Source organism: Atractosteus spatula, chromosome 4, assembly GCF_055471065.1.
Source record: "Atractosteus spatula isolate fAtrSpa1 chromosome 4, fAtrSpa1.hap1, whole genome shotgun sequence".
In the NCBI taxonomy this organism is placed as follows: Eukaryota; Metazoa; Chordata; class Actinopteri; order Semionotiformes; family Lepisosteidae; genus Atractosteus; species Atractosteus spatula.
The window spans coordinates 70,917,824-70,934,227 of record NC_142709.1 but is presented as its reverse complement, the minus strand read 5'-3'; the positions used below and the strand labels follow the sequence as shown (position 1 = coordinate 70,934,227).

At 40.1% G+C, this 16,404-nt stretch overlaps 2 protein-coding genes across 2 annotated transcripts; both read right to left on the bottom strand.

Annotated features, from left to right (window-relative positions):
- Positions 1-3,160: 3,160 nt before the first annotated feature.
- Positions 3,161-7,921, bottom strand: LOC148837126 (extracellular calcium-sensing receptor-like). The gene is made up of 6 exons (XM_088914276.1): positions 7,845-7,921; positions 7,203-7,491; positions 5,059-5,904; positions 4,723-4,950; positions 4,135-4,258; positions 3,161-4,059 (listed from the first exon to the last, which is right to left on the bottom strand). Exons 1-6 carry the CDS (start codon positions 7,919-7,921, stop codon positions 3,161-3,163), a joined length of 2,463 nt encoding a protein of 820 aa, XP_088770402.1.
- A 3,877-nt stretch (positions 7,922-11,798) lies between these two features.
- LOC148837125 (extracellular calcium-sensing receptor-like) lies at positions 11,799-16,134 on the bottom strand. Its single transcript, XM_088914275.1, has 6 exons — positions 16,058-16,134; positions 15,290-15,578; positions 13,809-14,639; positions 13,436-13,663; positions 12,785-12,908; positions 11,799-12,709 (listed from the first exon to the last, which is right to left on the bottom strand). The coding sequence occupies exons 1-6, from the start codon at positions 16,132-16,134 to the stop codon at positions 11,799-11,801; spliced, it is 2,460 nt and encodes an 819-aa protein (XP_088770401.1).
- Positions 16,135-16,404: the final 270 nt, after the last annotated feature.

Sequence of the window (16,404 nt, the reverse complement as noted above, 5' to 3'; positions counted from 1 at the left end):
GCCCTGGGCAGCCCTGTGTGTGGAGTTTGTGGTTATCTCTGTATCCATAATGTTTTTTTCCCATTTTTCCGCCAATCTAGGAACATGCTGGCCAAGTTAAATAGTGTCACTAAATTGTCGGTGTGCATACCCTATATCAAATTGATTGTTTTTCATTCCCTTTTGCAGTTACGTTTTGTCTCCATGTTAAAGCTTAGAAATCAGAAAAATAGCCTCCAACTGTGTCTTGGGGTGACATCCTGTGATGATGAGGATGGCCGTCTAACTGCTGCTTAGTTTCCTAGACCCGGAGTGGTGCCACATTGGGGCGAACACTCAATCCCACAGAGTGCTGCCAAGTCTAACGTCATATTCCCTTCAATGTAGTGCAGGCAAAAACATGAACTCAAATGGTTTATGAAAGAATGCTTTTGTAATGCTCTTAAGAGTAGTGTATAATTGTAATTGTTTCTGATTATATTATGTAAATTAAAGAAAGACAAAAAGACTTTCCACACCATGTGTCTTATTTTTTTACCTCTCACCTCTCCATTTTCCCTGACTGCTCTTGCAAGGCAGCTCCTCAGTCAGCCTGCGCCTGCAGCTCCCAACGCATTGTAGAGGGGGAAAATTCATGGGGCTCTGTGAGCGGCAGAGCACACTCAGGCAATCAAAGGTACTGTCGCAGAAATAAGCAAGAGACCCAGACAAAGACGTAGTGAGAATAGGTGGAATATATTGAAGATTATGGTCATGATTACATATGAAATGCATAAAAGCAGAAGCCTGTACACAAGAGAGGTCATTAGCACCACCCAGTCCTTTTGAGCCAAGATTCCCATCAGCCAGTTCTTAGACTGTGTTATATTCTTTATATCTGTTCAGGATAACTTAACTATTCTTTCAGAATAATTATTTGTTTTTCAAGAAATTATGCTCATACAGGAATCAGACCTACGACTTCAGGATTATTAGCAAGACAATTTCATTTTTTTTAATTGACCTCACCAGCCAGGTGTATTACACGAGTTAAAAATGAAAATCAGTAAATATATACAAACTGTTGTTACACACATTGCTCTTACATATTATTATTTTAATGAATTCTATTGTGTATAGTTTTGTTGCTGTTTACCACTGTTATGTCTTTTTTTTAATTTACCAAATACCTTCTTAAAAATTAGCCAGAAACAGTTGAAAAGTGTCTTTACTACAAACACAATGATAATTGTCATGCATCTCCGTGTGAAATCATTCCCCCAGAATTCTCTCGGGCGTCTTTCAACATGCACCACATTTCAAAATGTAGTAAAAGTATTCTTCTGTCTACTCAGTGTGGGAAATGTTCTTATCTATGGTAAGGCAAAGATAGTCTGCATTTCATGGGCTGACTTTTCTGGCTCCAAACCTGTTTTCAAAGCAACAATATCAAATTTACTTTAATGGATCATTAATGCTTATCAGATATTCTCTCTTTTTTATTGAAGCAAACAAAAGACGTGTAAGTCATCGGAGCCCATTTACATCATGTGACTTTCCCTTGAGCATTCATTTGCTTTATAACCCTGTGGGCTGCAACTGCAGCTCACTGGCTCCTGCTGAGTGGTCCCACTGTGTAAGGCACACAGGGCCCTGCCAATGGAACAGCCAGTCTCACCAGTCTCCTGTTGTAAAGCAGGCACAATCTGCAGTACAGTATATTCCTTTAAAATAATGAGTGTGGTAAGTGTGCAGTGCTAGTCTGAGAGTAAAGAGTCCCAGAAATCCTTCCTTTAGAAGAAGACCTTTTTGTAGAGGTATTGGCCTGATATACTGTAGAAAACCAGAAAACAGTATTGTAGATTCATGCAGTTTTTTATGTAACATTAGATCATGGCTATGTATTTTTTTCCAAAGATATTTAGTTAAAGAACAGTTTTAAAGCAGGTATTTTCATACTAATTTTCTTGATCGTACAGTAATTCACTACACGTACTGTCCATCCTTTTCTAATAATTTTATCTCACACAGGATCATGGAGGAGCCACAGCTCCCGGGAAGCAAGAGCCACAAGACAGAATACACCCTGGATGGGACGCCAGTCCATCACAGGGCACACACGGAGACACACACACGCTCACACTAGCGTGCTTAGCATTTAATCTAATTATGAATTTAAATAGAGTCAGCAGCCGTATCACCCTGCAGCTCCCAACTGGCTACCCACTGAAGCTCAGCAGGGTTGAGCCTGGTCAGGACCTGGATGGGAGACCTCCTGGGAAGCTATGGTTGCTGCTGGAAGTGGTGTTAGTGGGACCAGTGGGGGGCTCCCACCCTGCGGTCTGTGTGGGTCCTAATGCTCCAGTATAGTGGTATACTGGTACTGTAGTGGGCACCATCTTTCGGATGAGACATACACTGAGGTCCTGAGTCTCAGTGGTCATTAAAGATCCCTGGGCATTTCTCGATAACAGTGGGGAGTTATCCTGGTGTGTGGGCCAAATTTCCCCCCTCGGCCTTTACCGTGGCCTCTAAATTATCCCCATGTATGATTGGCTTGCACTTGCCCTGCGATGGACTGGTGTCCTGTCCAGGGTGTACCCTGCCTTGCGCTCGTTGCTTGCCGGGTAGGCTCCGGCATCCCGCAACACCGTGTGGTATAAAGCAGTTTGGCAAATGACGTGACATGACTTTAAATTTAATTTAATACTTACACTCATTTACAACACACATGACAGTTGATAAAATTTACAACAATGGAAAGAAATATTTTTCTAATAAATGATAGCTAATTCCATCAGATTAAATGTGTATTAAATAATGACTTTTTAAAGATTGCATGAAATAGAACATATTTAAGTGAATTGATGCAAAATATTGGATTGCTCCCAAATACTAAAAGTAAACAAATACAAAGGGAATAAAACCAGACTCTTATGTTTATTTTGATTATGGAAGAATTGACAGACAAAAGAAAACATAAAAGAAATATGCCGGGGCATGAATCAAAGCGCTTTACAAATTTGTAAAAGGGGCACAACGAGTAATTTAAAACCACAGAGAAAAAGAGAAAATATACAAAGATGTCAATCAGTCCAACCCTCCTTTGCTGTACATGTCTCAAAGCGCTTTACAAATTTGAGTTTTTTATTTGTAGAATAAAATAAAAAATATCACATACATGACTGCACTATTTCACAGATCATGTTTGAGACCTGAGGAATTTTTTGGAATTCCTCTCTGGCAGGAATATGATAATGTAGCATTTTGGAATAAAGATGCAGAAAAGCACACCAAAGCTTGAGGACAAAATTGCAAATATTTCCACAGCTACTGTGTACTTCCCAGGAGAGCTCACATAGGCCGGGATAAAGGTGATCCAGACCGCACAGAATATCAGCATGCTGAACGTGATCAGCTTTGCTTCATTGAAGTTACCAGGCAGTTTTCTTGCTAGGAAGGCCAGGACAAAACAGAAACACGCTAAACACCCAATGTAGCCTAAAACACAGCAGAACAGAGCCACGGAGCCCAGATTGCATTCCAGGATGATCCTGTCTTTATACAGCCAGGTATTTCTCACTGGAAATGGAGGGGACACTGTGAGCCACACAGAGCACAGTGCAATCTGAATGGCTGCACAGGCAAACACACTAAGCCTTTGTTGCAGAGGGCCAAACCATTTTGTAACCTTATTCCCTGGGAGGGCAGCTTTAAAAGCCATAAGAACCACCACAGTTTTACTGAGCAGACAGGAGAGGCACAGGGCGAAACTGAGTCCAAATGAGGTCCGCCTTAGGCAGCAAGTCCACTCTGTGGGCTGTCCTATGAAGGTAAGAGCACACAAGAAACAGCACATCAGGGAAAAGAGCAGAAGGAAACTCAGCTCCGAGTTGTTGGCACGAACAATCGGCGTGTCCCGGTGCCGCAGGAAAATGGCTGCCACCGCCGTCGTCATGGCCGCCCCGGAGACAGCAACAGTGGCAAGAGCCGTTCCGAAGCCCTCCGAGTAGGAGAGGTACTCAGTGTCTTTCACAACACAGCCGGTTCTGTTCCCACTGGACCAGAAATCCGCCGGGCACGGAGCACATTCTGCTTGATCTGAGGGGAAAGGAAACTGTCTCATCTAGGGCACCTGGAAACAAACACTTCAGCGCAGAAGTGATTCGTATCTACCTGTGGAATTGCTAAAGGTGCCATCGGCACATGGGACGCAGTCGTAGCAGCAAACTGGTTGTCCAAGACCGGCAGCTTTTCTGTAGCCGACAGGACAGCTTTCTGTACACGCTGACCTAGGAACCTGTCATAAAGATTCGCAAAGATTCTGTCACAAAGTCACAAAGGTTTGGTAAATCACTGGCAGCACATTATCCCAAAAGAAAAAAACAGGCCTGAAGAATAAATGAAATATTTTACTGAAAAGCATGATGATACACTGGAAGTAATAATTTTTTTTGAACTACACATTTACATACTGTATGAGGCTCCTTTCCTTACCTCTTTAACACACATTGTTATTATTTTTTTTCAAGAAGGGACACGGTTAAAAAACATTTTCTATTCTGATTTTAGTTCATCTTATAAGAAAGCAATGTCATCAAAGTAGAAAATTGTTTCACAAAAGCAATGGAATGAGAATAGATTATTATCACACTAAAAATTTAATTTTTGTACTAGAACAAAATAGAAATATATTGTGTAATATATGATTGAATACAAATAAGCCTCTTGTTGCAGGTGGATACTGTATAAGGATCACAGTACCTCTCTTTTACCTCCACTCCAAATTATTTCCTCTTCATGGAAGAGAAGCTGTTGATCTTGAGGAAGAGATGCATCAAAGAGCCCAACTGTCACAAATTTAATGGAGGCATCAGAATTTCCCTGCCAGTTTATTATGTCATAGGTTCCCACTGGCTCACCATTGTGATCTAAATACACCTGATCACCAAATTCGTTGGTGTAATTAATTTCTTTTAGATAGTGAGCGACCTGGAGGACCAAAAGATTTTAAGTCAATATGTCTTAAATTACACCTTAATCTTTATTAATGTTTGTGATGTCGTCTCAGAAGCACTTGAAAGCTTTTATCAACATTACCTGCCATGATTGGAGGTTATATATGTCCCCACAAGTTCTGTTAATAAATGGTCCCTTCCCATGCTCACAGGCCTGTAGTTTATGAAGAGCATAGGCTACAGCATACACAGCTTTGTGGATGTTATAGGTCACCCTCAGGTTTGAAACATCACCATAGATGCTTTTCGATTTCTCTAGATTTTCCCTTCCAGTACAGGTTTGATCATAATACGTCCTTGTAGCTGGAGAGGTATTAAACTCAGAGGTGCCTGTTTCATTAAACGAACACTTAAACTGTGTTTCCCAAAACTCTCTCACAAACTGATTAACGTTTTTTTCCAGCGGGCTAAGCTTGAAAAGAAAGTCTTTCAACTGGGGCATTTCTGCTTTCCGAAGAGCAAACCCTATTGTGCCTCTCAGGAAATGAAAGTTTTTGTTGTCAGAGATTAAGGTGGAGGTGACCCATGCTTCACCGGCTACCCACTGTCTGTCAGTGATGTTCTGGTGTGCAATTTCCTCAATCAAAGGGTATATTTCAGCCTCAATGGAAAGCACCACAATAGCTCTTGCTGTGGACTCTTTGATTTTTTTCACAATTTCAAGCGTCTTCTTCTCCGACAGCACCTTTGGAATCACCAGTCTGTAGGCGATACAGGAGCCCAGTTTTGTCACTTCCTCACTCAACATTTGAGTGCCTAGGTAGCCATAGTCGTCGTCTGATGCAATAATGCCGACCCAGGTCCAGCCCAAGCGATGAATAAGGTGAGCCAAGGCCCGCATCTGGTACACATCGCTTGGAATTGTCCGGAAAATGTTGGGGAAGTTGTGTTTGTTGCTCAGGCAGGCACAGGATGCAAAGTAGCTGACCTGTATGGAAAAGAGTGAGACTTTCCCTATAACAAAACCTGAAGGCGCAAAGTCTGCCAACCCAATCCACAATGTGTTTATTTGAAAAAGGAGCAACTTTTAAAAGAAATATAGTCTTCAGTCTACTCAGATTATTTGAAATCAGCATCAGGAGGCAGTGTGCCTTACCTGTAAAGTATGTGTATTGGGGAAGGTGTGAACAGCTGTAATACAGCAGAATTCTTTTTACATGCTAAGGATGAAATCCAGCAGTTTGGGGCTTCTAGTTTCACCTGGGACAATCTAGTTTTCTAAGAGCAGCTGGGTAAATTCCAAAGGGTATCCCCCTTTTTTGGCACTTACCCTGTCTGATGGACTGACATGCAAAATTAACTTCTTGGAAAATGACATACATCAGGAATCCCAAAGAGTAACCCTCACCATCACCTTAACCTCAGAAAAAGTGATAACTTTAAGCTTTGCCTGACACCTGTGGCAAAACCAGCTTTTTCTCGTGACATTTACATAAATTTCCTTTAATATTCAGTTTGGCATCTGTATTTTATATTGTTTTTATACTTCCATTCAGTACTTTATTAAATATATGACTGACACAAGTGTTTCCCTGTCATCTCTGCATTCTCTAGATGGTTTAGATTTGTTGTTTTGTTTGCTCATTTGTTACATTTGTACATTCAGCCCTATGGTCCTTGTCAAGAATGAGCAAACAATTTGGCAAGAGTGTCAGAGCAGAAATAACAGCTTTCACTGAATCCCACAGAATGGATGTCACACGGTCACGCTGACAGCTCTGGGATCTTAGCAAGACAGCTGTGCTTCCTTTTTTAAATAGAAATGTTGCATGTATTTCCATTCCATTGCCTCAGGCTGAACTTATCACCTTTATTGTTTTTAAAAGTACCTACAGTATATGTTTATATATGCTAATGAATGCATCTTGAAATGTTTACAAACTGTCCGTAAGACCGAAGTAAAAGTCACAGTACTCTTGATTGAGTCCCATTCCACCTACAATCAAAAGGAATTTAAAAGATTTTGAAAGGAACAAACATCAGTTTAGCTTCTGATATGCACATGCCGAATCAAGGAATCACAACATTTCCCATGTCTAAGCATCTGCAGTCTTTTTCTTTCAGAACAAACTGAACTGCAGTTACCGCTGCAGTGTTTCTCCCTGCACTGCTCCAAGAAAGCAGTTTTCTTCCTGAATTATTCTTCCTCAGGCCGAACAGGAGAGGGGGGGAGGAGGAGGCAGCTCCTGGCGCTGTAGGGATTCAGATTATTTCCAGCACACTCACCAACGGGACTCTGAATGGCTGCAGTGCTCTTGAGACTGCAATAGTGAGAGAAGACCCAGAGTTGCCAATTACAGCAGGAACCGAAGGTACGTCTCTGCACTCCTTCTCTCTCTCGTTCGCGGGTTCAGTTAGCATCGATAATGTCGCCTTGACTGCCTGGGGTTCTAAAGCACACGAGTCGTACAGACTGTAGCCAAGTGTGATGTTGGGCAGGAGAGCCTTGTTTCTGTTTACTTCCTCTATGAAAAAGATCATTGCTTGCATCCAGCGAAAGGCTCTGAAATTAAATCTGAGACACACATTCCACACCCTCAGTAAGGTTTTAGTACTGCAATCATTTATTCTACGTTACCTGAAGCATTAGAGAAGTCCCATTAACTTTTAGCTTGAAGCTTCATTACGGACACTGTGTATCTTTGGTGGAGTTGTGTTTTCTTAGGTGTTGAATTTAGTACTCCTACATTTACAATATAAATGATCAGAAACCAGAGAACAGAATATCTAGTGATGTATATTAAAGAATTATACAATGTACAAATTGTGTTATGTACAAAATGCAAGCACTACACCATTATTGTAAACAGTTCGAAAGCAGACATATAAAATTTGATTTCTTTAGATTGACATTTGCACCTAACTTACTCTCTACATCGTTGCTTCCCTGGTTTCTGCTGGTATGTCTGTTCCTCATTGATACCTTTGGAATGAATAGGAAACATCCCTCCAAGAATAACATCCCCCTTTTTATGCTCTCTTATCATCCCGAAGTCAGCTCTGAGCTCACATGTTTCCTCTCCAGCTCCCAGCCAACAGAACACCAGAGGAACAAGGTGCCAGCAATACCGAACATTCATTCTGAATCTTCAATTCGTCCTGTCAGCTCTTAATCTGCCATGAATTTATAAGTTTTGCTTAATTAAACCTGAACCTTCAGGGAATTTAAGAGAGGATCCACTTTGCAAACTTAGACTGTGACCTTCGTTTAACCCCCCCTGCTCCCAGACTAATAAGGAGTGTCGGCAATAAAACCAACCCATGGGTGATAAACATTTTCCTACACAATAAATTTCATTTCAGCATCATTCATCATTCAGCATTCATTTGATCATACCTCAGGGTAAACTGTTACATGCGTTGAAAAACCTCTCTGAAACCAAAACAATTTCTAGCTTTGGCGTGCAACTGACCATTGAAAATTTCAATCTATCCTCTCTTGCTCAGTTCTTGGAAAGCTCGTCGACACTGCTGTGATCTGCGTCAGTTCTCCCCTTTACAATTTTCAAAGGCTACACCTTATCTTTTCTATGGCTTCCCCCAGATCGGGGGAACGATGGCCATGATCAGGGCCCTGTGATCTGCAATCCAAGATCATTGTCACTGAAACAGCCGCTTGTGTGACGTTTTATCTTTCCACAAAAGTGATGTAATAGAATGGTATTTTTTAAGAGATGTTATTACATTATCACTAATGGATATAGCAACCTGTTTTTGCATTTCTGTAGACATCAGCATACTTGCTATAATGAGTTCACAAACAACTAAGAGGTGTCGTGAACTACAAACCTTGAACACTTCCCCAATTAATAACTTTGTTTTAAATATGGTGCTCCAATACTTAGAAATTACACCGGAATTGAAAAAAAAACACTGGAGTTACAACTCTATACATTGTTTGTCAGTTGAAGCACTTCTCTATTTAAATTAGTTATATTAAGGTGTTTTAGAAAGTATCCATAGAGCTCTTATTGTAATTTTCAAGGATATTAGAAAAATGACTATCAGTCCAAGATAATCACTTTCAATTTCTAAACTCTAAACTAATATTATTGTACCATTGTTTATTTTCAGAATATTTACCAGTAGCACTGTGTCATCCTAGAACTTAGTAAAAATGTGTTAAGCACTGTTCAACGGTAGAATTTTAAACTCAAAAAAATGTAATAGGTATTTAAATTAATAGACATATTTAGAAAGACATACGTGTGAAGGGAAATCATTGAAAACAATGATGGGTCTGAGGGGTTACTGAATGACCCAGAGGGATGTAAGATAAATACTGTAATAAAGAGTGTGAGATGGACTTCAGCTGCAAAGCTCTTCGGATGTTAAAAGACTGATCTGCCTGAACACCACTTACAGATGTTTGACAACTGTCACAACTTCATGCTGCAGCACAGAGAGATGGTTAGGGATCTGGACCAGACAGAGAGAGGATACTGCTGAACTAAGCACATGGGATAGTAATGGATTCTCAGGTGGAAGCTCTAAATTAGAATTTATTCTCAATTGACTTTTAAAAGGTTAGGGAATAAAAAAATGACAAATTCAAATGAAGTTCAAACTGCCCTATGGTAGTAGCTGTTTTTTAATATTTGTGATTTTTTATCAAATAATCACTAACAAGGGAAACCTTTTGTTAGCTCTTTTGCATGTCCAGAAATGTGTTCTTTCTTGTCTGATGTCTTTTTGGCTGTCACCGCAGAAAATATTTTTCTTCAGATTTCCCACCAGGAGGTGCTGTTTTGGGTTTCAGGCAATCCAGATGAAACAGCTGTTAAAAACGGTGCAGAATGCTCACATTTAAATTATTTTTTTTTCTGACACTCAAAACATAAAAAGGATAATGAGAAGAAATTATGAATACATGTTGTTAAAATTAAGTGCAAAACATTAATAAATAATTCAGTATTAAACAGTACTGTGCATCTATTGTTATTCAGTCTGTGATTTATTTTTTATGCAGCACATTAATATCATATTGAGTTTTCAAATTATGTATGCATAATGTAATTAACATGTAAAATATGTTATTACAGTATATCTGGTTGGTGTGTCTGGGTTTTGGCCTTAGGTTATTTTGTGCTCGGGAACAATTTTCCAGCACATTTAAAGTGCAAAATTATCATTACATTTCAATTCTGCAAAGTACAAAAGGTATTATACCATTGCGAAATGACTGAAAAGTTATCTTTAAATGTATTTAGATACATTTACTTATGCTAGATAACTTAGTACTTTTCTTTCATTTTAAAATCTATTACACTGCTGCTTCTTTGTCTTTCTGTGCTCAGATCTCATGCCATGTGAAGACTCCTGGGAGGAAAATTTAATTAGCAGTGAACACCTGGGTCTTCATTAGCTTATTTGGGGGGCAGAGAAGCAAACAGTATTCACCAGCAGATGGTAAATAAGACAGACAGTGGGAATGATGTGACCTTATTACAAGATCTGTTCTCTGTCTTCACCTTCTACAACTGAAGAGAACTGAAAGATCATAACTAGGACCACCTAAGTAAATAATTATTTCAATTAAACAGATTTGAACAGCTACCAAAAGCATTGAAATTCTAGACAAAACAGATGTATTCTGGATATCCTCACAGTACTATAACTTAAACGAAGAGCTCACAAAAGCCCTTGTTGTGTGATGCACAGCACTGCACCATCATTGAGTGCAAGCAACATATTACTGTATGTTTTATTTCAGGTGGGTAGCTGCATCAGCATGTGTAGGTTGCAAAGGATCAAGTAATAGGTTTATTCCATGCTGAAAAAAAGAGGAAAAAAACACAACATTTCCTGAAGAAGGCTCCACGTCCGAAACGTTGTTTTCTTTCCTCTTTTTTTCATTATGGAATAAACCTTTTAATTGTTATTATGTTTTATTGTAATCAATGTTCTGTGGTAGTGAGAGGAGAGTTCTGTCAATGTATTTTAACATATAAGCAATAGCCAGCACATCTGTATACCATGGCGAACTGAATTACTGGCACAATGTCAAAGGCAGGATTTTGACAGCCTGTTCATATTATTTCACAAGCTAAGTAAATACGATAAAATCATTGCTTTGAAACCCAGGATACACACATATTATTCAATCTACAGTATAAACGTAGAAAAACATGAATAAACAACAGCAGTCCTAAATCATGCATACATATTAAACAACAAAATTTAAATCTTTGGCTCACCAGAAAAGGTAGATGTTTTTTCTAGTGGGGCCCTGAACACATTCTACTCGTCCTTGTATGCAAACAGCATTTTCCAGAGCTACTCAGAGGCCCACAAGGGTATCAGTGTGACAGTACTGGTGTCAGAAGTAAATGTCTGCAGCCACTATAACTTCACATTCTTCGTGAGTGTTATATAACAAGAGCTTGCAGAACCTTTTGGAATCTCCTAATGGATTTTATGAACAGAAAACTATATATTTCACATTTCTCATGTATGTTTTATTACATCTGATAATGGTTCTTCCTTTAATTGTTTTGCTACAGGTATGTATAACTAAATCCAGATCTATGTTGTTGAACAGTATTATTTCTGAATGGAGCACAGCATCTATACCTGAGAGCATGTCTACATATCTCTTCCTCTCTCTCTCTTTCCTCTTCCTCGGCTAATTGCTCTCTGACTCCTACTTCGTTGATATAGTAGTGAACTCTAGTGGTAAAACAAAAGTGGTGCACATTTATGTGGTCTTACAAAGATGTCAATCAGTCCAACCTTCCTTTGTTGTACATGTCTCAAAGCGCTTTACAAATTTGAGTTTTTTATTTGTAGAATAAATTAAAAAATAACACATACATGACTGCACTATTTCACAGATCGTGTTTGAGACATGAGGAATTTTTTGGAATTCCTTTCTGGCAGGAATATGATAATGTAGCATTTTGGAATAAAGATGCAGAAAAGCACACCAAAGCTTGAGGACAAAATTGCAAATATTTCCACAGCTACTGTGTACTTCCCAGGAGAGCTCACATAGGCCGGGATAAAGGTGATCCAGACCGCACAGAATATCAGCATGCTGAACGTGATCAGCTTTGCTTCATTGAAGTTACCAGGCAGTTTTCTTGCTAGGAAGGCCAGGACAAAACAGAAACACGCTAAACACCCGATGTAGCCTAAAACACAGCAGAACAGAGCCACGGAGCCCAGATTGCATTCCAGGATGATCCTGTCTTTATACAGCCAGGTATTTCTCACTGGAAATGGAGGGGACACTGTGAGCCACACAGAGCACAGTGCAATCTGAATGGCTGCACAGGCAAACACACTAAGCCTTTGTTGCAGAGGGCCAAACCATTTTGTAACCTTATTCCCTGGGAGGGCAGCTTTAAAAGCCATAAGAACCACCACAGTTTTACTGAGCAGACAGGAGAGGCACAGGGCGAAACTGAGTCCGAATGAGGTCCGCCTTAGGCAGCAAGTCCACTCTGTGGGCTGTCCTATGAAGGTAAGAGCACACAAGAAACAGCACATCAGGGAAAAGAGCAGAAGGAAACTCAGCTCCGAGTTGTTGGCACGAACAATCGGCGTGTCCCGGTGCCGCAGGAAAATGGCTGCCACCGCCGTCGTCATGGCCGCCCCGGAGACAGCAACAGTGGCAAGAGCCGTTCCGAAGCCCTCCGAGTAGGAGAGGTACTCAGTGTCTTTCACAACACAGCCGGTTCTGTTCCCACTGGACCAGAAATCCGCCGGGCACAGAGCACATTCTGCTTGATCTGAGGGGAAAGGAAACTGTCTCATCTAGGGCACCTGGAAACAAACACTTCAGCGCAGAAGTGATTCGTATCTACCTGTGGAATTGCTAAAGGTGCCATCGGCACATGGGACGCAGTCGTAGCAGCAAACTGGTTGTCCAACACGGGCAGCTTTTCTGTAGCCGACAGGACAGCTTTCTGTACACACTGACCTAGGAACCTGTGCCAAATCAATCACATATGATCATGATGTTCAATTAATATTGTTCCATTTGTTAACAGCATTTTCATAGTATCCCAGTTATATGTGTTTGTTAAGTCTTTTAATAGCTGTATCAGAAAGGTTTTGACAGCTTCAGGTGATTTTCTATGAAACAGCAGTATGTTTTTGGAACACTAGATGAAAGAAAAAAATACAAGAAGATGCAAGGATACAACGCAAACCTCACAGGATAAGAATATGTCAGTTTTAATGTTGCAGAATTGGAAATGCTGATACACCAAAACAGTGCAGTAAACACAGGACACTTAATATTGCTTTGCAGTTCATCTATTAAAAATAATTTATCTTGAGTACACCTTGGGTCAGTTTTGAACTTTTTCATTGACTGAATATGCACATATTTTTTCTTTAGACTGGTGGCTTATGTAAACCTTAGAACACCAATCATGAGCGCACAGATAGATACTGTAGCATGAGCTACTTTTCAAAGTAGCAGATGGAGAGGTGGTGTATAGGCAACTCACCTCTGTCGTCTCTCCATTCCAAATAATTTCATCCTTATTGAAGACAAGCTGCTGTTCTAAAGGCAGAGATGAATCAAACCGTCCAACTGTTGCATATTTAATGGATCCAGATGGATTTCTTTGCCAGTTTAGAATGTCATAAGATCCCATCGGATCACCATTTTTGTCAAAATAAACAGTATCATCAAACTTGTTTGTGTATTTTACTTCCATTAGATAGTGTACCACCTAGGGCATTGATACACTATCATTAGATTGCCATTGACCTTTCTCTTCTCAGATTGAAAGAAACTATTCTACATCATTCACATTCTGAAGCCGTGCTGATGGCCTATTTTCAATAAACATATAGAAATATAGATAATGTACTTACCTGCCACGGTTGTAGATTATATATATTTCCACATGTGTTGTTATTGAATGGTCCTTTGCCACTCTCACAAGCTTGCAAATTGTGTAACGCATGTGCCACTGCATAAACAGCTTTGTGCATGTTGTAGGTCACTCTCAGTTGCGATACATCATTGTAGATGCTTGGAGTTTCGCTTAGGTTTTCATTTCCTGTACAAATCTTGCTCTGAGGAGCAGTTGCAGACACATCTGAACCTGTTTCATTAAAAGAGCACTTAAACTGCGTTTCCCAAAACTCCTTGACAAACAGGTTGTGAGGTTCCAGCACAGGATTAAGCTTTTGCAGGAAGCTCTCCAACTCAGGCATTTCTGCCCTTCGAATAGCGAAACCTATTGTGCCTGCTAAGGAGAGGAGGTTTTTCTTCGTAGAGATTAAGGTTGAGGTGACCCATGCCTCACTGGCAACCCACTGCTTGTCAGTGATGTTTTGCTGTACGTACTCTTGAATCACAGGATATATATCCTCCTCGATAGCAAATGCAACAACAACCTTAGCTTTGGAGTCTCTGATCGTCCTCACAATCTTCAGGACTTCTTCCCTGGATGCCACCTTTGGAATAATCAGTCTGTAAGCAATGCACACACCCAGCCTCCTCACTTCATTGATGAACATCTGAATCCCATCTTTGCCATAATCATCGTCTGCTCCCACTGTGCCCACCCAGGTCCAGCCAAAGTACTGGACCAGGAACGCCAGCGCTCTGGCCTGGTTCAAATCACTTGGAATGGTGCGAAAGAAGTAAGGGAACCGCTGTTTATTGCTGAGACAAGCACAGGAAGCGAAGTAACTGACCTGAAATGAAATAACGTTGAATGGCAATGAATTAGGAATATCACGAGAATCAGCTTTACATCAAAAATGCAGAACAGAAACCCTTGTGGTTCCTTCAGTGAGCACTCTAGAATTTGCTTGATAAAGGGAGATGAGGAATTTCCAGTGCCTCATTTATGACACCACTTTCACATTTCTTCTTTTCCTTTTTACCCAAGATTTCAAGTACACAACCATACTCTTTACACAGCATATCCTCCTTCTGAAAAGCCTGTTCCCATAGGCTTTCAACATAGTTGCGTTCATCATTGTTTGGCAAATGCAATACAACATTCTCACATGCGCACATCAACACGTAAAGGACAACACCAGGAAAACACAACGTAATATTCACAAACATATCCAAAGCACTCTGGAAGAAAGTCAGATTGCATAGAAATAGATCGTCAAAACTGTTTAATAAAACTTTGGAATTTAGCACTGCAGTAAAGTCTAGTGATCATAACATTCACAAAGATTTTTTTTTCAGGCAATCTGGTTTGATTTTTCTCACTCTGCTCAATTAAGCAAACTTTCAACGAGCTACTGCTACAGCAGGAGACCACTCCACGTTATATCTGAAGGTTATTTTGTTATCTTCATGAGTTCCTTTTCATTTGGATTGTACTCACCAAAGGCACGTTAAACAGGTTCAGTAGTCTCGAGATGGCCATGGACAGTGTCGATCCAGAGTCCCCTATAATTAAGGGTATGGGAGGGACACCACTGCATTCTTGACTGCTTCTGTTCACCGGTTGGGCAATCATGGCCATTGCTGCTTTTATTGATTGCACCTCTATTCCACAGGTGTCGTACAGAGTGTAGCCCAGTGTGATGTTAGGCAGGAGAGTCTTGTTTCTGTTGATCTCATCTATGAAGAAAACCATCGCTCTGGACCAGCGGAAAACTCTGAAATTAAACCTGAGACAAAACTTTTAACTTTCACAAGAACACACACTGTTGTAAAACACTGCCTTTGCCTTCTTTTCATCTCATTTATTGACCTCCTTTAAACTGTCATGTCATGATTTTATTGATTTCTTCTTTGTCATCTTACTATTAGAATTCGTTTCATTAACATTAGTTGATAAATACAGTCAACTGACCTTTCACTTAATTTCATTCAACAGTCACCCTCCTTTAGAATACAAAGCACAAACCCAAACTGCTATCTCTACAACAGATAGTGAATACATCTGTAATGCTTTTATGCAAATGTCAAATTCTCTGCGTTCCTACAGTATATATATATTTATTAAATTAAATCAATTTAATCAATTTAAATTTGTGCATATTCATGTACATTCACTTTAAGTGTCAGATATAATAAACTCTGATACTGTATATTTATTCTGGGTAGGGGAAGAATTTTTGCGTTCATTTTTTAGTGTCACACTTACTCTCTACATTGTTGCTTTCCTGGTTTCTGCTGGTATGTCTGTTCCTCATTGATACCCTTGGAATGAATAGGAAACATCCCTCCAAGAATAACATCCCCCTTTTTATGGTCTCTTATCATCCCGAAGTCTGCTCTGAGCTCACATGTTTCCTCTCCAGCTCCCAGCCAACAGAACACCAGAGGAACAAGGTGCCAGCAATACCGAACATTCATTCTGAATCTTCAAAACCCGGCACACCCTGTCTCTACAGCTGTTGGCTTGCCCTGAATTTATAAGGTACAGTTAATTTGACTTTGACCTTCAGGGAAATTAAGGAGAACAAATTATTTGCAACCTAACAATGAATG